This window comes from Lepisosteus platostomus, chromosome 12, assembly GCF_059453375.1.
Source record: "Lepisosteus platostomus isolate fLepPlt1 chromosome 12, fLepPlt1.hap1, whole genome shotgun sequence".
Taxonomy (NCBI): domain Eukaryota; kingdom Metazoa; phylum Chordata; class Actinopteri; order Semionotiformes; family Lepisosteidae; genus Lepisosteus; species Lepisosteus platostomus.
The window spans coordinates 35,776,489-35,800,330 of record NC_142622.1 but is presented as its reverse complement, the minus strand read 5'-3'; the positions used below and the strand labels follow the sequence as shown (position 1 = coordinate 35,800,330).

The following is a 23,842-nucleotide window of genomic DNA, read 5'->3' as shown; positions in this document are numbered from 1 at the left end:
CTTTTTGTCCACAACACACCCATGACAACAAATATAAATGTGCAAATAATCTTTACATACACTGCATGTTCTTATATTGGATGCAATTACATAAAATGATAATATATGCTTTAATTAAATTAAAACTGCAGAACATATTTACAGATTCTAACAAACATTTTTGAAAAACCAATTTCCTTTTACAGCTTTTACTTTTACGGCTTTCCTAAACATGGAAAGATTAATAATTAATAATAATTAATGTAATGTGCTGCAAATATTACAAAGGTCTTTATTATTCATTCCTAAAAAATTAAATACAACTTCAATAAAGACTATACCACATGCAACCAAAGTATTGTAAAAACATTTTCCAGGAAGAAATTCTTCTCAATGACAGAGCAAAACAAAAGCCAAACTAAACATGTCCTCAGTCTTGCAGGTTTAAATTTTCCATTCCATATGGGCCTCAGTGCCTTCTGAACACTTGGAGATACAGTGCGTGTTAATCTGAAAAAAGTAAAAAGTGCCAAAAACAACGTGAAAAAGCCATATGAGCACACTGCTGCATCATGGCTGAACATTTTTCAAATGCATTTCAGCTGCTTTCAATCATTATTAAAGTAATCAAAATAAAACTGTTCTACACCAACAATCATTTTAATTCGAAGTTTGTTGTATAGCTACTGTAGTAATACACAGAATTCAAACATACACAGGTTAACTCACTGATTTAATCTTCATGCTTCAAGAGTCAGTTCATCTTGATTTTTCATTTAATCTTTGTTCCGGTTAAGACACCTTCCATCAATTAAGCATTTTTTTTCCCATAATTTCAAAACAGCAATGGTAATTACAACTGCAGCGTCTGTATTTATTCTTAGCATCGCTGTATTGACATTATACATTATACAGCTACCACAAACATCAAATCTGTGGGCACATCCCTTGCTCAGTTCTTATTCCACATTCGTGTCACACTTCTCACAATGTGACAACTGTGTTTTACAAGTTATGTTTAACTAGAACAAAAGGATAAACTACCACCACACCCTTGACTGTAGACCACAGGTGTCCTATGTAATGAAACACAGAGAATACCGTTTCACACACTTTCACCACTGCTAATTAGTGTTTTCTGGGACAGTGTTCTGCATCATGAGGTTCAGATCACTATTGAAAGAACAACTAAAACTTCCTTCAAGTCAGATGGCTTGTTTTATTGTTATGGAAAACACAGGAACTAAATCAAGGATTTTTCACATCTTAAATGATAATATCCATATCAATACTTTCAAATTTTGTGTATTTTCCCCCGATACTTCACATGCTTCAGAATACTACCCTCAGTATTATTTACTGGAATGCCTGGAGCACAGGCAGCCAGAAATTAAAGCAAGAGTATAACTAAAAACTGACACTAAGTCTAAAGTGTACTTATTGGACACAATACGTTGTGCTTTATTTGTTTATTGTAAACAAAGATGACAACTGGGCAGCATGGTGGTGTAGTGGTCAGCACTGCTGCCTTGCAGTGCTGGGACCCCTTGTTCAAGTCCAGACCTTGGGTGCTATCTGTGTGGAGGCTGTATGTTCTGCGTTTGCATGAGTTTCCTTTGGGTGCTCTGGTTTCCTCCCAAGGTGCAAAGACATCCTAGTAGGTTAACTGGCTTCTGGTAAAACTGGCTCTTGATCTTAATCTCCTTGGTATATCTAGCATGAAACATCAAGAAAATGAAGAGACCGGCAAGTTAAACTAACCATTTTAAAAAAACATCAAGCAATTACTTCAATTGAAATGATGGCACTACAGCAGCAACATCCTTTTTTAAATGCCACTAACTTAGTAGATAACCCATAAAAGACCACTAGTCAGATTAATTCTACATGTCCTAACTGTGCATGAGCCATTGACATCCCTCAGGCACATCAGATTCCATTTAGACTACAGAAATTCTGGATCCAGCAAAGCAGCTATTTACATACAAACATTACCCCCTGGAGTGACCCCCACTCCACACATTCTAATGGCACACAGAGGACAAAACGTGAAAAAAAAAGGACTTTCATTCACTGAATATCTTTCGTTCATTTCTGAAAATCAGAAAGATTACTTAGGAAAGTATTCTTCAATTTCAAACCAAAGGAAGAAAATGTTTGAATGTTAAAATGTTTTCATTACAGGCTTTACGAGAAACATTGATCTTCACATCATACAATTACCACAGCAGCGTAAAGCATACAACAAAAACTATGCAAGATAGTTCAGTAAGATATGCCTCCGTCACTAGAGAAACATACTGGATTATGAGCTACAGGGAAAAACAAAGCTCTAAAGGTTGTCCCGTTTTTCTCATAATGAGTATTGTTTCTTTGAAATGGTCCTTAAAACTGGTAATATAAAGGTGAGCATAAAGACAGAGGGACACCTTCACAAGATCAACAACTCGTCATATTAGTCCTCACAGATTCTTATTGTTCTCAAGTTTGTTTCCTTTTCATTATTAGATCTCTCGTTTAGATTGCCTTTCACTCATTGCTTCTTTTTCAAGCCACAAGACGAGCTGAAGACATTGACTGAACAGATTCTGTGCATTCCAAACAAGATGCAACACAAAAATGTAATTAGTAATAACTAAAATTAACATACTGCTGAATTGCACATCTGTAGATTTTTGCTTAATATGAAATGATATTTGGGTTAAAATATGGCAATCTGCTACATTTCTGTGCTGCATGGAAAATACTGAACAACAAAATTTCAACTCTCCAAACTTAAACATTTTTGGGTTTTGGTATTTATATTTTGGAATCCTTTAAACTCTGTTTATACAAAGATTTTCAAACCATCTTTTTTCTATTTAAGACTTTCTTTGAGGCAGAAAATATCCAATCTTTTTTCCTTTTATTTCTGCTTTCATTGGGTGAAGTCAATTTCCAAAACCCTCCTCGTTCCTTGTGACAGTTTATTATAATAAAAAGAAAAAGGACAAAAAGAAGGATAAAGTGCATAAAAAATATGGATGTCATAATTGCACCTTGATTTGTATTTTTTGAAAAATCATTCAGTTTTCTCCATCTCCCTTTGGGGTTCATCAGCCTGATGCCTTTATTAAAACTGTGATTACTTTTGACGACACCACCTTGAATTATTAAAAACTTGGGACTATCATTCAGTAAAGTGATTCTCCATTAGTCATGTTGTTATTACTGGCTATTCTCCGCTTTTTAAAAAGATGCCAGCACTGCAAAGATGTCTCATGATTAAGCTCCAAGTAAGGCCCTAAGACTACATGAATGCAAATTTCAAAACTGATGCACAAGAAAAACTGCTCCACTTTGCTTTTTAAAGTATACTCTTGATCTCACAGCCCCTAATGAATCTGTAATATAAATTTATGTCAAGTGATCCCTCTAGTGGTTGTAGTACTATAAACTATATTTTTATACATTCAAAATGCCACTTATCTAATACCCTAACAAAATACATTTCTGTAGTTTTCATGAACGCCTTTAATGGTTGAGCCACTCCGGAGGCTCTTTACTGGATTAATTTATCAAATACTTTGTACCTTTTAGATTAGAGTCTGATTTAAAAGTGTTCATTCATAATCTCACAGATAGTAGCTGTGTGCTCTAAGAATCGTTACAACTTCATGTCCAAATTCATAGATTTCATTCTCCACTCTGACAGCCCTAACATCCCCACCACTGTGAAGGGAATGGTTTCTCACTTTAGTGTAAATTCAGTTTTTAAGCTTTGCAATGAAGTCATCAAAATGGCCCATTTCCAATTACCCCCCTCCACCTCTGACTCAACCCCCTCATTCACTGTTTGGTTGATCTCCAGGTCTCTAAGCTGAGCTTACATCATTTGATTAGTCTAGCAGAAGCCAAAATCTGTTTTGGTTTAACAGTTGCTGACAATGATAAAAGTTTGCTCTGTTCCGCGTGTCCTAAAGGGAGGAAGGGAAGGAAAAAAAAGAGAGGAAGAAATTAAAACACAAGTGTCAATGTGGTGCAAGCAGCCCGATTCGCTCTCATATTTCAACAATTACGTGCAAAAGGAGAATGAAGGTTCTCTTCTGCTTGGCAGGGCAGAGGTAGGGCGCCTTTGTTTCCGCTCGGAGAACACGACCGGCCTGCAGTTCGGAGATCTCGGGCCTTGCCAGCGGAGGCCTCGAAAAGGTGTGATCAGAAGCTCCGGCCGGGCTTGGACCAAACTATGAAGCTCCATGTTGGAGACTATGGAAGTATGATTTATTTTTTACTATGCTTTACTTAAGCATAAAAACATACATTAAATTTAGCAGTCTGTAAGACATTGGCACACAGTTGGGGGGGGGGTGCCTGGGTCTGGATTTTTTTCCACAATTATTGAAGTGAAGTTCTGTCCCCACGTCTGTTAGTGTAACTGTCTCTTATGTCCTTCTTGATTAAACCCCTTTTATCCCTCTTAATGGTGACCACAGCTGTACTAACAAAAGCTCCCATGGAACTATTTCCAGATATTTTCATGAAATGACAGGAAAAAGGAATTACAAAGGAGAGACCAAAGCGTTTCTTTTCAGACAAGTACTCAGATAATCATTTATTTTGAAAAAGTTATAAAACTATTAAAGCGAAGGCATTGGATGGGTTTAGTCTTTGTAAAGCTTATTTTCACAGTCACCACAACCCATTTGAAACACTTTTCTCTCAGAACAGGACAGCCACAATACTGATAAAATGGGTTATACTTTAAGCATGTTAAAAGATGTAGCAAAACAGCATCTTTCCTTCTCATTGAAAACATCATATGGCTGCAGACAAGGTCATATTATGAGTTCTTGTTTCTCTTCTGAGCAATTCCCTGTGATTCATTCTTGAATAATTACAGACACTGTCCCAAAGATCTCTTGTTCAACCCTGTTCTTTTCAGCAGGAAGACGGTCATTGGGCTGAGTCACACAGCTTGGAATCTTTTCAAAAAACCATGACGAAAGGCACCTCCTACAACTGTTAACCTACTGAGTATAAACTAGAATTGTTACTGACACAGGCTCCACTGACTTAATTCTTGGAAAATACAATGACATTATAAGGTCAGACTACAGACATTCTGAACCCAAGTATGAAAGAAGAAGAAAAAACACATAACATACAGAAAAAAAACCCTTCATAAATCTATTTTGATGGTATTGTCTAATTTTTCCTCTGTATACATTTATAAGCCAACACCCAGTCAACTGAACAGACTCTTTATGGCTGGTTGGAGGAAGCTCACGATCAGGTTTATAAGGCTAGCTTTGCTAAAGTGGTGAAATAACACATATGGTATTTCAGAGTCTCTGAACATGAAAATATGAGCATGAAAAACAACACTAACCTCAACAAACGAATGACAAGAGTTTTGTATTGGTTGAGGTTATTATGTTGATTAACATTTCTCATCAACAAAGGTGATTAACAGGGCTCTACTGGGGGAGTGGCAGGGTTGTGTGTGATCGTGCTCATTTGCTGTCGGTAATGATGAATTTATCAACATGACCCCCGAATATTTACTCAACATCAAGCAATGCACTTCTTCTTTTATGGAGGTTTTGTCACCCCAGTATCAGGGGCACACAACAGAAGAATTTACAAACTGCAAAAGTAACATTCTCCAGACTACTTTTCTAAGAGATTATATGTAAATCCAGTATTCAAGGGGTGTAGAAGGTAAAGTCCAAACCAGAGCCACATGAGTTCATCCTGGTTTCTGTGGTATTAAGCCGACTAGAGAGCATGTGATGGCGCCCCCAGATGGGCTGTCAGGATTACCCCCAGCAACATGGGTCCCCACATCTTTACAGCTGGGTGGACTGGAGGAACTAGGGTAAAGCATCTCACTCAAGATACAACAGCTGCAGAGGGGAGCTCAACCCACAACGTTTCAAATGGTTACCTACTGTGCTTTGCCATCCCCAGTATTCAAGATTGAAATTTATTTAAATTACACACTTACTCTACAGCAATTTCATGCAAATATGAACATTATTGTATGTTATTTATTGTCCTGTGACATTAAGGCATATGCACATACAGCTTTACCTCTTCCCTGACACATACTGTAGCTTGCACTATGCAATTGTGTTTTTGAAATAATTATATTGATTTAAAATTACAATGTCAAGTGATAGAAGGCATTACACTAGGCATAGCAACATTTTAACATCATTAATGTAAATGTAAATGTAATGTTTGGGATCACATTTATCACCAGATAGGAGTTATGGATAAATGGTGCTATACATGTTGTTGTGTAGTACTTTACAGTATGTTTGTTGTCCAAATCATTCTCTATTTTACCCTACACAGACATTTCAAGTACTTATACAATTGACAGATTCAAAGTCTCCTACACCAGAAAAAACATCAGCAGCAAAAATTATCCTTAAACTTGGTTCACATATTGCCCCATCACTCAATAATTGACTAGTATATTTCAAATTATTGCTATGTTACGTTTATCGTGTCAAGGAAAATGATTTACGCTTAAAAGAAATAGGCAGCTTGATATTCTTTTACTGATACCCTGAAATCACATTTGGAAGCTGCTACCCATCTTTATTTTTACAAAACAGCCTATGGTGATCTGCATAATTAGACAATAGTCAAATTCTAAAAAAAAAACCCCAACAGAATGACTGCCTCAAAGGTCGCTTTAATGATGTTTTAAAAATCCTTATTTTCCTCTTTGTAACTTTTTGAAACTTCCAGCATACTAGAACAAACGGTATTGTATCAAGTATGTACCTCAACAAAAGGAGCCTGTTTGAAGCAATGTTGAAAATCAAATTACAAGTTTATTAGTAGAACACACATCTACAGTTTATTAGCTTGCAGATCATACAGTAATTAATCCTAATTAGAGCACAAACCCAAATAAAATCTGCCAACTAATGTTCATGACCTCAAATTACATGACTACCTAGAGCCTTGATACACCATTGTTATCCATTCCTTTGAAAATAATTTACACACAAGACTGCCAATTCTCTGTACAGTACCTTCTAAACCAGCACATTATTAAAAACACTATAACACATACAGCATCACATTAAAACAAGCATTTGGCCACTGTTCAGGTCTATTCCAACACAACTCTATAATCCTGTATAAAACTTGGTGTTTCACCTCCAAACCCACATACCCAAAGAGTTAATGAGTGTATGTTTGGAAATCACATCATGACAAGCGGCCAAGAATGACCTTTCGCTAGCAAGAGGTCAGCTGGCATGATTTGACTGGTTTTAACTCTCTAATCTGTCTGATCAGTGAATATTATTGAGTTCACTGAACAGACATCATTCATCTGTAGATAGGCAGGGGGGTGACGTTTCTGTAGCATTAATGTAATTCCTGTCTAGAACAACTGGGAAAAGCTTTGACTGTACAGTATAGATCCACTACCAACAGGTCTAACACATGAGTATAAAAGTGAGAAATGTTCTTTAGAATTCTCTTTGAAATGCAAATGTGGAGAAGATCTTTTATTTTAGACTGAGCATTCCAAGTCTCTTTAGTAATGTTTTCTGAAAACACTGATCAGCTCATGAAAGCTACACCAGAGGCATGGAAAATCTAGTCATATCAGATAAAGTCTGGAAAGTTTTTTTCTGTAGCAAACGTACAGTAGACTTAGCTTTTGACTTTTGCATATTAGCTTTACTTTTACAATACTTTTGACATATGTGCAGTTTTCAATACCTAAACAATTCTATGATGTAGAAAGCACACACTCCACTACAAAGATTTTTTTGAAATTTAGTATTCCATCAAATATAATCCAATATACTGTAGAAAAAGGTTTTACCCAAGAAATGCAGCAGCTAGAACTATAAATTCAGACTGCAGCAGCTAGAATTGTTACTAGGAGCAGAAAGTACGACCAGATAACCCCCATACTTTGCTCTTTTCATTGGCTCCCTGTCAGGTACAAGGCAGGCTTCAAAATCCTTCTGCTTACTTACAAGGCTCTCAGAGGTCAGGCACCTGTCTATCTAATGGAACTTATTAACGTATACCATCCAAGTCACCTGCTTAGATCACAGAATGCAGGTCTTCTTCATATTCCACGCATTTATAAAAAAAACAATTGGCAGTAAAGCCTTTAGTTGCAGGGCCCCTAGCTTTTGGAACAGTCTCCCACCCAATATTTGGGATGCCGAGTCAATCTCAGTATTCAAATCCAGAATGAAGACCTATTACTTCAGCCTAGCCTACTCACACCTTACATCATAGCCTGCTGCAACCATGGCTGCTGGTGCTGCTGTACATGCCATTGTGTGTCTCTATGTTGGGCTACCAGGTAGATAAATCTGTTCTGACCAAACTATCCTATTCTCCTTCCCAGATGTCCAGATGGTGCCCGGGCTGGATGCTGCATCGCCGCCATGGATCCAAGAGGGGCATCGTGGATATAGCTATCGTTTAGGAGGATTTTGCTGGTCTACAGAGATCTGCATGGAGTACTGACATACAGAAGACATGATGGATGGATTCATACCCCCATTCATTTATTTCCTTTATTATATAATGTTAGCATGCCCATAGGGGTTGGCCAGCCAGTTGACCTTGGACCCCTAGAGGTTTTTTTCTCCTTTCTAAGGAGTTTTTGGTTCCTCTTCTGTTCCGTATTCACAAAATGTACTGGATGGTCACTTGCATTGTTAAGCGCCTTGGGGCAACCTTGTTGTGAAAACGCTACATAAAAATAAATTGAATTGAAATGCAGGATGGACCAATTTACTAAAAGATTAAGGAGAACATTTTGGAAACATATTTTGAGTCCGATCTGCTGTGTAAAACCGTTCAGATTTTTACCTCAAGAACAGCATTCAATGGAACATTTATAAAGGAAACTGAAATCTGAAACGCCTGAACACAGCACTTACTGCACCCAAGTCAGCTTTGCATTTGTATTTTCCAAATAACATGTGACAATCAAGCTATGATCAATCAGAACACACAGTACTAAAACTTACAAAAAATAATAAGGCCAAAAACAGCATTATTTAGCCTTTATTTTAAGCAAGCAGAGAAAGTTATTGCTAAAGAATAATTACAAACATGGACAGACTTTATCTTCACCATTGTAAATATTAACACCGAAAGAAATAACCTCAATTACTTATCTCTGAAGCTGCTACTTTCAGTGTAGAGTAGCATTTAGAACTGCAAGGATGTGAGTTCAAGTCCTCACTGCAGACACTACCTGATGCAGCCCTGAGAAGGGTATTTCTCCCCAATTGCTCCATTCCACCAAGCTGGATTAATGGGTATCAGCATTGCTGGGTTAAACCTGTGATGGATCGCTGTCCCACCCTGGGGGGTCACCTTCTCTCAGTCCTCCTGATGGTGCAGGAGTGGGCATGAGCTCATGGCTGATGAGCCTCTAAATATGAGCGTGGACTCAAGACACAGACAACTATCAGATGAACATGGCAATAAAGTCCTCTAGAGCCACACTTTACAACTTTTCAAGCTCGATAAGGCAAACGAAACCTACATCTTCCATATAATCTCACTGACCAGGGGGGAAATAACTTCATGTTTAGGATTTCTAATAAGCTACTCACTTCTAAATAATAGCCTAAGATTTAAAGAGATTGTGTAAAGTGGGTTTTCCCCACATTGAGTGAATTATAGGTTCACAGTGAAAAAAATCCCATAATGAGATGAATACTTATACTTCAGAAAAATATAAAAATAGGTTTCCGTTTACATGCTGAATCTTGTTTTTATATCCAAACAAATATTATCAAGAAATGCTAGAATTGCAACATCCCCTGCTCACTTACCACCAGGAATAAACTACTGTACATGCATTTTAAAGCAACATCAAATGCATTTTCTGGACATATTCTATAGGTGGAAAATTATCCCTCACCCTTTACACAGATGTTAATCTGTAAATCACTAAGGATTGCTTTACTTAATTACAGGCTCCAGTTGGAACCAGTGGATTTGGTTTCTCACTGTGCCTTATGCCTTAGGTAGACATTGGTGACACGCTTTCAAAGAGGAAAAGCGAGTTTGGTTTGAGGATATGATGTGCACGGAAGAAACAGAATTTACAGTAGTTATTCTTTTCCTATTAAAGCCAGTGATGCAGAGAGATACTGAAGAAAACAGGAGGTCGTTAATCCACTAAGCTGCTGAAGCTGTGTGTTGGTCTTCCTCTTTGTGCAGACTTGTCATGAAATGAATACTAGTGCAAGGGTCACAATTTTAACCTCCACTCTTCCAGAGGAATGGCCATCCCAGCCTACAGGGGAGAAGATTAGTTTACCACACATGCTTAATACGAGGTTTCCATTTAAAAAAAAAAAAAAACATAATTCATTACCAAGACTTCACCAGCTGAGATACCGTGAAGTGAGCTCTGCAAACAACACACTGTTTAAAGCTCCAGTTGCCAGCATTGTACTGGCACCACATTTCTTACGTTGGAATCTTTTACATTGAATTACTATAATGCAAAGAATACTTCTGAAAAAGGTCTAACTTCTCTGTATATTTTGAAAGCAAGGTTTTTATAGAAGATGTGTTATGGAATAAAACATTTAAAATACTAGTATATATGTCACTACCTGACTAACTGATATACAAACTGTATAACAGTGTATATTTATCAATTTTCGAACTGCTTCTTCATATTTGCGTGGCAGGAGAGCCGGAGTCTATCCCAGTAAGCAGTGGGCACATGGAAGGGTACACCCTAGATGGAACACTAATTCATGGCAGGGCAGATGGATACACACACAGTCGCACAAGGACATAATTTCCCAGAAGCCAATTAACTTACCAATTAACTGTGCTGTGGAAGGAACCAGAGTACCCACACAAACACTGAAACAACATATAATCTCCACACAGAGAGCACCGCATGGTTTGGAATTGAACACAAGGGCCCAGCACCTCTCATCGTGCCACCCAATAATGTACACAAGGCACCCAAAGAACTTGGCTTGGTTTAGATATTTTAATCCTATAAAACTGACTCAACATGTAATTCAAATGCCTCAATTTGATAAAAACACATATAAAAGGGCATTCATCATGCAAGCACAAACCCTGAAATTACCAAAAAAATGAAAATGATAAAAACTAATAATGATAGGCATTTCTTCACTAATCAACCTTTTACATGCTGTAAAAAATAAGACCACTTGTTTACAATAGTCCACAATAGAACAAGTATTCAACACTTAGACTTACTGTACATATACAGTACAATTGTATACATTCACACCCTTTTCAAATTCACATAGAAAGTTTAGGAAACCCAAAAATCATGACCTGAAGCTTTACGAGTCAGTGATCTAGGTACTGCATTTCCTTCCACTGTGAATTCCATGTCACTGGTATATAAAACGCAGTGCTACCTTCATTAAAATACCACTGCTGTTCACAACAATTCCAAACTACAGGTGACGTATCCACGGCATGGAAAGTTTGACAAATCCCATAAACGGTTTAAAGACCATGAGGCTTTTCTTTCTTGTAACAAAATCGTTTAACCCGTTTCTATAGATTCACACAAGCAGCTGCTTGCATAGCGTAAACATACTACAAATTCCTCATCTCAGCTCAAGCATATTCACTCTTGTTTACGAAATGACCCAGGTCCAGATTACAGTATCAATAGCTACCGTCTCTTAAACTCTAGTCCAAAAATGTCCAGGTTGCTGTAAAAGATCAAATTTATAGCTCTTCGTAAGACCACAAAGTTAGAAATGGTATAGACCTACCTCCACTTGCACAGCTTAGAAAATTCCAAAACTGCATTTTGTAGGTACATATCAGGAGATCCAGCCCCAAAGCAATCTTCTTCTAGATGAATTCCTGACGCAGAAATTGCACATCACATTGTCTCTCACTCACACACTCCCTCCCTCCTCCCCTCCCTCTCCTTCACCCTTGCTCTCATTATTTAAATCAGAAAGGTAGAATCTATCTCAAAATACAAGGTGACAGTAAGGTCTTTACAACTAGACTAAATGGTCTGCAAGCACATACTGAAAATGTGGCAAAATATGAATCACAGAGGCTTCAATCTTACGATTAAGAAAAAGGGATAAGACCTCAAAATCTAATGTGACTATGTTATGTATGCTAGGCAACAATTTCAAGTGTTGTTTACATAGCTTTGTTCTTCAAAGTGGGGCAAAGACTGCAGAAAAAAAAAGTATTTTAGCAGCTTTTCCTCAGAGATGGAGCCTGTAACACTCAGAGCAGGGCGTCAAATTCAGATTAAAACATTGTCAAAGTATGAAATAGTGTAGCATGGCAGTTCATAAAGCTCGCTTTCATCAGCACTAAAGAAAATATTCTGGGGCTCACAAAGGCTTAAGAAAACTGGTACAAACTGCTTGCAGTTGCAGAGCTGTATAAACACAACCTCTGAGCGACAATTCACACTGGACCTACTAAATCCCAACTGCAGTGAAATAGCCTGTTTTTACAGCCTCATATAGATTTAAAATTGAGTGATGAAAGATTTTATTTTATACAGAGAAAAAGGGCTATACCACTTTAGCGAAATGCAGTGTAAATTGTTAATGCTGATTTTAGCAATGCACAGAACAACCACAGATAATTGTGCTGACTTTATCATTAAACATTCATTATAAAACACTCAATCCTTGACTGCAGTGTTTTCATAAAATTCAGTCTTTCCTTTTGTTTCCTTGGTCAAACAATTATCCGTTGGCATCTATAAGCAAGCGTTATTCCTGTTCTGCATGGACACCCAAACGATGTTTAATGGAAGAAACATCACAATCTTTATTCACGCCTTACAGAGAAGGTGCCATTAAGTGTTGGGTCACAATGCATGCTCCTATTAACATACATATCTGCTGCATTCAATAAACAAGGTAAACAATTGAACAGAAACATTGGAATTTAAAGTGCATAAGTATACAGACTACATTGAACACATAAGAGGGTTGGTAGCACATTCTAACCCTTGTTTCACAAGTGTGACTTTCTATGGCTGCTTTAAGCTATAGTACAGTAACTGACCATTATCAGTGAGATAGCAAACATTTTAATGAAAAGCTTAAAAGGAGACGTTTTCACATAACAGCATTTACTCCCCTGTAGCTAAACGTTTCTGAAATCCAAAAACTCTTTAGAATTCCTTCTTTCTCTTAATCAAGCCATACATGTAGCATCAAGAAAGATATTCAAGAAGAGGCAGGAAGGTCCTAGTCCCAGGCATGGTCAGTATCGGTGTCAGAAAATCACTGGGGTGGTAAAAGATAGAACTGTAACATCAGTGACCTTGCCCTACCTAAAACCACCTTCTGCAAATTTTTTTTATCAGTGGCATCACTTCAGTACATCTCACTTCTTCTCTAGAGAAAATGCTTTTGAAAATGGTCCCTGAAATGACCCTGAACATAACTAAGATATGGCAACAAGACAATTAAAAACAATGACTTAAGCAAATCCTGTCATGTTCTAGTTACCACAGGAGTCCACAATAACACAACAAATAAAGATCCCAAAACCATAACTGAAAGTCCAGACACGTTCCTGTTAAACGTTAACAAGAGGGTTCCAGTCTGATGATCTCAGAGTGCACCTGCAGGAACTTCACAGTGAGGCCTCGTGGATCTACGATGCCTATGATGTTCATAGCCTCTAGGTGAATTCTAAATTATCCAGGCAATTACTATGGAAAACATCACCTAAGAGAATGAGCTGTCAAAAGGCTGTATAATATTTTATACATGCAAAAATCACACAAGAAAAGGAAATAGTATCACCTTAAATCAAGAACTGATTCATTAGCATTTAATATTAGCTGGAAACAGGGCCTCTAGATATAATCTAATATTTAATATTGCTGCTCAACACCTCTGAATGTCTTACTTGTTTTTTGGGAGATTATATTCTGACATACTGTAAGTATAAAAGCAAGGGTGCTATTTGGGGATACAAGTTCGAGGATTCATCTGTTTCGCTGTACAGCTGTGACTATGGGTTGATGTGATTAGTTCAGACAGGCTTTCATTATTTTAAAATGAAACTGAAAATGTGTAGCCTTGACACCCTTCGATGAGTGGTGGAAGACTCCATTTAAGCTAAATAGGAGCTAACCAAGGGTGCAGTTATTGGGATCTGAGAAATCCCACAACATTGTGTGAACAAAAGCAAGAAACACAATCATGTAAAAAATGCACTCAAAGTTATTAATTTCTTAAAAGAAAAATAGGTCAGCTGACAAATACATGACATGGATCGGGTAACTGCACATTCACGTAAGGCCATCATGATGTTAGGTAATATTTAAATATGTAAATACTGTATTTTCAAATCTGTACATACTTTACCTGATCGTGTTCTACAACTTTCTGAATGTTAAAAAAGTTCAAAACCAGCACTTTACTGATGAGCCATTTCGCAGAGTGCCTATGAACAAAAAAACTTACAAAATTAGCAGTAACAGGAAACCATTACATCTTATCAATAATACTTTCCTCTTATACTAAGAGCTCAGAAACCACTAACACTTCTTAAATAAAATAATAAAGCACCTTAGGTATTGACTTAGATTAAGTAGCACAGCACATTATGCAAATATACTGTATGTGTATAAATGGGATAATAACACTACAACTTCCAACTATTCCTCAGAGTATTAAGTAACATAATAACAGAGAGATTTTTAAGATTCTTAACATTAAATTATATAGCGCTGGTAAATAATGTTAAGCAAAACTAATTTCCAGTGCAGCAAGTTAAGTTTTAGACTAAAAGCCTATGCTTTTTCAGTCATATCACCACTGACCTTTTCCAGTTACACTCGTTTAAAGATGGGTAACCGACTTTTTCCTACCAATAAAGTCTTTTTATTTATCATAAAATGTTGATACCTATCCCTGAAGTTAAAGGCAGCACCAGGCAAGACTACTCTCTCAGTGCAAAACACATACAGCATACAAGACACTCATTAACGCTGTCTGCATGTTTCCTTCCAATCTTCCAAATACCTGGCAGAAGCCAACACATATGCCAGCGCCACCTGAAGGCACCCTAGCCTGGAATCAAACTCAGGACCCAATGCCATTCCAATGTGCAACCCATTATTACATTTTATTGTGCAATAAAAATCTTTTTGGCAGCTTAAAAATAGTTCTGGTGACCAAAATAGTCTGATCTACTTCTATTTTAAAAGAAATTTCAACAGGCCACATTATTTGAAATTATTGCCAGCAAAACACTTGAAATCTTGATAGTTGAAGTCTCAGCTCCTTGAAAGGCCATATCTACCACAGAGCTCTCATCTCGCTCTGGAGAATATTATTAAATCACTCTTAACGGTAGCTCCACAGGAGACGAGCTCTTTAATGACTGGGTATTCCAATGAGATTTTTGAACAGCTGTAATGTTCTTCATTTCCTCTCTCCAGTAATGAAAGTACAAAAATACCCAAGAAAAAAGCAAGAATGAAAGTAATGTAGTGCATCAAGACAAAGAATATTGAAAAGAAAAAGACTGTGCAGTTTAAAAACAGCTTACAGTCAAGAACATTTTCCCATAAAATACAATCAAATCCACATTTACATGTATACGGCTTTAGGAACTTGATGCCCAGTTGGAACCATCTTTGACATTCAGCGACAGAATAAATCACTGTATAAAACTCTAAATAAAAAATGCCATGTTCCTATCCAAAACAAGACAAGCACTTCATAAAAGATCACTCCATGACCACTGAGATGTAAACCTGTGACAACCTGAGAGTTTTTTTTAACCCTCAGGACTGGAAACCTTTTTTACCTGCCGTTTCACAGGAGACTCACAAAAGCCTATCATAGATGTGGCATTAACCAGAGAGGCTGCAGGTGGATCTGAATGAAAGAGATCACAGAACATAAGTCAATCCAAATGGAAATCAGCCCAGGACTAATGTTTGCTGAATAGTTTATATCAATATGGGTGGTGTAAACTTTTTTCATTCTTCCCAAATGTGAAATGAGGATTGTGATTCTGAGTGAGAAAAAAGTAAAGGATTTACCCAATATGAGAACTAAAACACTAGAGTCAAGATCAATTGAATCACTTTGCTGTGAGTCAGGTGTCATTGAACAAAAAGACGTTTCAGCTTTAGAGCCTTCAGACGATTCCTGTGTGCTCCGCAGTTTAAAACATTTGCTTTTTTTTCAGAATGTATTAAACACTTGTTCTGTTGCAGCCCGTATGCCAACTCAGCTCCTTATCCAAAGCTCGATTGAATAAATAGCCAACAAAGTTAACCAAAAGCTGACCTATCAAAACAAAGTTTACTAGTTTACTGAATGCTCAATTTAGTTTAAGAATGCGCTTACTAACAACCACAAGCTTAGTTCATTTTTCCCACTTAATACTTTCCATTTCAAATACACAGCTCAAACTTATAGCACAGTCTCAATGTGTGGGCTTCCAATATCTAACTCTGCTTTTGAAAGCATAATCCAAAAGGTTTGAAAAGAGACCGTCAAATGACCAATTTCTAAATACGGAGAACGATTTGTGATCTTTTGGTAAGATTTGTTAAATTAAGGAATTTTTACATCATTTGGAAAATGTATTTACTCCTCAAAATCAATAAATGAGTACATTACGTACCTAGATGATTAATAACCCAGATGAATAATATGTCCAGAAAAGCTGAGCAAGGAATTTTCACTGAAAACATTTTACAGGTAATGGGGACTCAATCCATTACCAATGCAGCACCCACCTGGATGATGCAATGGCAGGCAAAGTGCGCACAGTACGCTCACCACACACCAGCCAGCAGTGGGGAGGAGGACAGAGTGATGGAAGCCAGTTCAGAGTTGGGGATTATTATCAGGTCACAACTGGTAAAGGCCAGGGGGAAATTTGGCCAGGACACCAGGATAACACCCCGAATCTTTTTGAGAAACACCCTGGGATTTGAAACGACCGCAGAGAGTCAGGACCTCGGTTTTACTTCTCACCCAGGCCACGCACAGACTGCAGGGTGTGCGCTCCCTACAAACACCTCTTCCTCAAACTTAGCATTGCCAGGAGGTGTCCCATCCAGGTACTGGCCAGTCTCACACCTGCTGAGCGTCAGTGGTTTTTTGAGTTGTGATTTGCAGGGTGATATAGCTGCTGGGTACTAAAGTGTTAGAAGTGTTCTTAAAAAGCAGGTTCCGTACATTGCTAAAAACATTGCTATAATAACGTAGCTAGAACTCTCCACAGCCATGACAGGTCATTCTAAATATAAAATCCATTGTTATATTACTTAATTTGAATGCCAACTAGTTTTCACTACATTAACAACATATCAGCTAATCCCAAATTATTTATTCTTCACGTCTACTTGCTGCTTAAAATAGAAACAAAAAGAAACACTACTAACCCAGAAAGCCAGTCACTGATCTGAATTGGATCAGTCATACAAGCCTGAAACGGCTTCTTTCGTAACAGTTTATTCAAGTAAACTGAACTCATAAAAGATAAAAGCTCCCTCATTAGTAGACAGAACGTTAAAGATAGACAGAAGGCCACTCAAGGTCTTGACACATACCAAACCCTATAAAATGAATTATAAATTACAGTTCAGTTCATGCGTCACTAACACTTTCAATGCCAACCAACACTTAAGATACAGTACATTACCTCTTCGTTTAACAGCAGAAGCACAAATGTTTCAGGCCAACCAGACTTTAACTCTGGAAACATTCAAGCAAAATATATGCACAGTATACACATACATTGAAACTAATCGAATGAGAAAATTATATTTTCATTGTTAGAGGAAATAAAAAAAGACAACTTAAATGAACACATACAGTAATAGCATTATATAAGCTTACACGTTCACTGCAATATCAAACAGTTTTTGAAGTTTCATGGATCCTTGTCCTGGTTTAGGTCTCAAATCAATGGTTGAGATGTATTTAAGCACAGTGTAGGAGGGAAGCATCCTCAGATAAAGTATGTCTGGCAATTTCAAGCAAGGTATCAGTGAATGTACTTTATTTGCTAAGTAATGTTTCTGAGGAGAAAGGAAAGAAAGTGATAACCTGATGACAGTCAAAAATGCTTTGAAGATATTCTATCTAGAGAAACAGATTTGCACAGCAGTCGTGATTTTTTACTGTGATAAACTGCATTTATAAGCACATTCAACAGTAATTTTTCTGAAACTGGAAATAGACTTCATTTATAGGTTTCTGATTTGCAAAGCCACTACTGTACATACTGTAATTAGCTATCGCATGTTTTTTTCATTTCAATTAATTCTTTAGCTGGTAGATAAATTTAGCAGCATATCTACTGCTATAATGTTCACTTGTGAGGCCTCCAGATCACTATGCTTGTGCTGATGTTAACCTCGTTAAAGAAGTATTTGGTAGGCGTCCACATTCGCCTGGATCTGAGCTGTATCCTTGCTTGTTTCCCTTTTCCTGTCTCTCTTGCCAGCTTTAGCAGCAGTACTGTAAACAAAGCAGCATATCTACAGAACAATTTTCATCTGAGCAGTACGCTTGTGCTGCAGACGGGCAGAAAGATGTTTTATCCTCCAGAGAGTCTCTGTGCACGATTCTGTTCAAATAAAATTCCCCAAACTGACAAAGAGGCTTATGCACATTAATGGATTAAACCATCAGGCCTCTGTTAAAAGAACATGTCAGATTCCCTCAAACCATGTCTTCTTGATGTTAAGTGATGTATCAACCATTATTTTCTAATATAAGTTCTGTTCTGTGTTACTCTTCTGTTCATGTAGGGTTACAAACACACAAAAACATTAAGACATTTCACAGAAATACTGGGCACCTCTGAAACATTCATGTGAAAAGAAATTAAGAATTTTTTTGTGCCTAGAACATGCCATTTCACCAATTTATCTGCACTCAAGGACATTATAAGCACAGTTCAAGGTTTATTTTAATTTAAAAAACTGAATTAGACTCTACAACATATACACAGCGTGTATATGCATCCCTAGACTACACAATTTAAAGTTGTCTACAACACAGAATAACATTTGACATGCTTAGTATAAATTCAAAGGAACGTTAAAGAGTGCAAACAACATTTTCTCTGCCACGTAGAATTACATGTACACAGGACACCAGAGAATCAAAGATCTTTACATTATATCTGTAGCATTTCTGTGTTTTTAAAAACACTGTGGAATTGTCTGAAAAGTCACCAGGCATTCTGTTTTTCCTTGATACTGCTCATTATTTTCTTAACTTTGGATTGTTTAGTACTCCACAAACCTATATCCTCCCATCCAACCAACTCCAAAAGTTTCAGTGATATTCTCTGTGTTACAAAACCGAATGGAATTTCTTTTCATTCAGTTCTTGTGGTTTTCACCAGGTTCCACTGATTGTCAGTCAGTGGTCACGCCATTTAATCTGCACAAAGAATGTGGTTCTCATTTTATCAAAATATTACAGAAGGTATAGTGCATTAAACCTTAAAGACCTACTTCACACAACATGTACAGCATGTATACTAATGGTACACTAAGGCAAATGTATGAATGTGCCTCTTAAAGTACCCCATGTAACACTGATCACCACTCTGCAATCACGGAGCTGTAGGAATTTGTGTGTTGTACAGTATGTGACCATACAGAGCTCATTAGGCTCAACACTGCTGTGTCTTTGAAAGTGCTAATTACGAAGACTTGTCTGAGTAAGGAAATGATTTGTGAAGCCAAAGGCAACACAGACACAAACACTTTAATCTGTTGGATATAGCAAACAAACCTGCACAGCTGTTTTTTGTGGTAATGTTTATCAGAACGGTATAAATCAAGTTGGCTTCCACCAGTAGAGAAGCACTACATAGTACTATTATTAATAGCACTATAATAGTGCAACATTAATAACACTTTTCTAATTTGACTTGGGCTTAATATTATCCCATTTGCTTTTTAAATTGACTGAGCTGACAAATGCGGATTTTCTTTAAGAGAAAAGGTCTGATCCCTGCTTAATTCACTGCAAACAAAATGGCTAATGGCTTCTAATTGATTCTGTATTCTAATGTGCATGAGGTCCTTAAAATAAATTAAGAAAAGCAGTGATCTGAAACCTGTATGTCAGGAGTACACAGGACTGATTGTTTTTTTCTCTGATCCTAGCCATTGGATTAGTCTTCTCTTTACATCTTGCTACAATATTTTTAGTTTTCTTGTGGACACAGGATTAAAGGCAGCAAAACAGGTACAAGGCATCTATGATTTTACCATCTTGAGATTGAAGACAATATTTGTAATCATCTGTGGTAATTGAGTTTCCACTAACAAATCACCTGTATGCAAAACTCCATAACATTGGGGTACATTGAATGTACATTAGAAAGGGGGATACGTAATAGGACTTGAACAATATTGTTTATAGGAACAAGTAATAGGTTTATTCCATGCTGAAAAGAGAAGAAAGAAAACACAACCTCCACAAACGTATTTTGTTTCTTCACTTTTCAGCATGGAATAAACCTATTACTTGTTCCTTTGCAGCCTACGCATGCTGACGCAGCTACCCACCTGAAATATTGTTTATACTTAAGTATGCCGTTAATACAATCTACAAGATATTCTTCAGGTTGCTATCCTTGCTAGCACAGTGTTGTTGATATCCCCCTCTTTAAAAAAAAAAGAGTACAATACTAAATTGTAAATATTTGTATTCCCTAATGACAAATTTCAGGTTTTGCCCATCAAACTCATTGGTTGAAAGAGTTTTGTTTCATAACTGAAAACATTTAAGGCTTATCTTATATAACATCTTAAACACTACATGGTTCCTTCCAGAGCACAGTAATTACTGCAGGACTTTCTTTATAGAAAGCCACTTTCCACATCGACTGCTGAGGTATTTAAAAGGCAGTGGAGGAAGGAACAGCATAAAGAGTATTTAAAGGATTTTGCTAACCTCTGAAAGCTAGCAGTTTTCTCTGTCAACTCATAATTAACGTTACGATGAAGAATACCACACAGAAATCACTTTCCTCAGAAAATAAAAACCCTTAAGAGAGTACAGAAGACTCTGACATGCATGGAGTCATTCCTTTTGCTTGGACTTTTTCTTGTTTATGAAGTTAATTAGTCACATTCCACAAATAAGAGATACTGTAACTAAGGGCATACTGTGTATTTTGTAATACATGTAAAATGTAAAAACTTGATATGGTATGATACCGATTTGTTCCACACATTTATTTTAAGACTATGTAGCTTTAACGCGACACAGAAGGATATCAAGCATTTGCTATTGTAAGGAAAAAGGCGTTTTCCCTCAGATCCTGAGGGACATGGAATGAGGTAAAACATCCTGCATCTACAATCTGGGCAGAATAAACCAGCAAATCTTACAGATTAACCCACACTTCCTCTCACAGGCAAGCACTTAAAACAGACCTTCTCTTCGAAACAGGCCACACAGAGCCCGAAACAGCTCTATATTAGCACCAAATATTTCAAGAACTACTTTACATAAGCGCAGCTATTTTGAAAGTGATAACCTGAAAACTTCCCAAGTCTATGATTTTTCTTTATGTATTTTAATCCACTTTTTGTACCATACACAGACCTTACACACTGACAGAAATGTCAAATTAAAACCAACGTAAATTGAAATCACATTTATGTTAAGGGATAGATTTCAAGTGCACAGTTTTCTTATTTGTTGGAAACTACACAATCCAGCCCTGGGAAGACATGCGGCACTTGTAAAAAACAGAAGAAAATGCATTTTGAGGCACACACCACTCTAGATTGCAATGTAATCCGAGCTTGTTTTTTAACAGAAACCTTGTGAGTTGTTTTCATAAATTTTGTCTAGTGAACATCTGGTCCCCGGGCCTTAAAAGCTTTTCTTTTTTAAGGGATGGGTGAAGTCTCCCTACTTTTATATTTCTGCTTTTCAGCAGAAAGGCTGCTCGCTTTGCTCCTTACCACCCAGAGAGTTAAAAGATGAGTGGCACAGATTTAACATTCATACCAGTGCAAAAAGTGAAGTAGTCACTGAATCCGTCCTAAACTTTCAACGAGGAAACATGTTATATGTAAAGTATCACTTAAAACATGTTTGTAAGCTCTTAAACTAAAACAAAAGTTTGTTTTTAAAGGAGAAACGAATTCACACCCATTGTTATCGAATGAATCTGCACAAATATTGTTGCAAGCTTTGTGAGGAATAATAAGCACTTTCGACAGTTGGAGGAAAATAAACATTTCATATTACCATACAAACATTCTTACACACAGTTGCCTGTGCAATTTTATTTATGAACTATTAAGCATGTTTGACAACATTTATAGAAATATAAAGTTTATAAATAAAGATGCACCTAACACTTAGGATACAGTATATTGCTCTGACGAGTATACAGGCAGTATGCTAAACCTAGGATGCAGGCAAATGACGTCTACGTCCATGAGCACCTACAAGATCACGTTAACGATAAAGTACAAGCACCGGAACATCTCCGTCACTGCACATCATTCTTCTATATTTTCACTGAAATTATATTTCCACTTGAACTACAAAACGCGGGGAAGCTGCTATTGAGCTCAGGCACAAGTGAGCCAATTGTTGTCTAAAAATAATATGGCCTTCTGCACTGCAATTTCCTACCCTTCCAGCTAACGACAATACTTTCAAACAAAGGCAAAAATACCATAAAGGCATTGTATACACATAAATACTACGCTCTCCAATAGCGCTATTGCTTTCGCATTGAACAATTAAAATGAACTGCGGTAAGTGCCCAACCCTGTTCATAAATACTTGAAACATAAGGAAAACGTACACAAAAGAAAAGCAAAACCCACACAGCTTAGACCGTTTACTTAAAACCCCCCTCTCTCGGTGGAAAGATTCAATTTGACAAAGACAAGAGCAATCCATAACAAACCAACAACAAAAAAACACAGAGAAAATTAATAATCAGGGGGTTTCACGTTATATTTTGAAAGCAACCACTAGGTCTTTTTCGGATTTTAATTTCCAACAGCTGACGCCAATCGGAACAGTGGTATCCCATCTCAATCGCGCACTTGTATGGAGTAGAAATCTGTGGGTTTCTAGAGGCTGTACGCCTGACCATCTGATGAATAATTCCGCTATTTTCTGCAGAAAATCCCCAGTACAGTACACACACAGCCCTTAGTGCTGCTGGCGCTGGGAGAAATGGGAGGGGAAAGTGCAAAAGTCAATGGTTGGTTCGCTTATGTACAGTTCCAGCATAAGCACAGTTTGAAAGGGCTTTCTTGGCCATAATGTCAGCAGCAACGCTCCTGCTAGGTTTTAAAATCTCTCCATTCCGAACAGGGAAGACTCGGACCCACTCAGCTATTGCAAAATAACGCGAAGTTCAGTGCGTCGTTCAAGCGCAATAGTCCAGTCCTTGAGACCACTCTGCAGTCGGGAATGGAAACATAAAACCCAGTGTCAGCAACCCCCTTCCCACTGCTCTGACTACACAGACACTTAACTTATTTTATGTCAAAAATGCGCGTTCCAAAATGCCTAATAATCAAGCCTTACTCACTTTTGTCCTCCCCGGTGAGAGTCTGGAGGCTGCCCTCTGGGTTTCCGCTCCTATTTGCTGTTAAAAGGTGTTTTAATTCCGACAAATGCGCGGTGACTGAGCTCTGCGTGCGCTTCCCTTTGCCTGCCTCCACCACAGCCTCTCTCCTTCTCCTGCACTCACTGACACAGCAGCGCTGCATCCTGGGGAGAGCATTCCAACATGGCTGACGCATAGCAACCGGCCAACCGGCAGTTACACCCTCTCGGAAACCAGGAGAGAGGCCAGCCCAGCTGGCAGGGAGCACATT

General features: G+C 37.6%; 1 protein-coding gene across 14 annotated transcripts in view; it reads right to left on the bottom strand.

Moving 5' to 3' along the window:
* Positions 1-23,749, bottom strand: part of LOC148651479 (focal adhesion kinase 1) — a 156,620-nt gene extending 132,871 nt beyond the window's left edge. For 13 of the 14 annotated variants that reach the window (XM_088601819.1, XM_088601801.1, XM_088601808.1 and 10 more), the window contains exon 1: positions 23,554-23,749. In XM_088601819.1, the coding sequence (XP_088457945.1) occupies positions 23,554-23,734 (181 nt within the window). In that variant the 5' untranslated portion in view covers positions 23,735-23,749. Of the gene's footprint in view, positions 1-11,756; positions 11,776-23,553 lie in introns of those variants that run through there. The other variant, XM_088601814.1, reaches the window with a different exon arrangement.
* Positions 23,750-23,842: the final 93 nt, after the last annotated feature.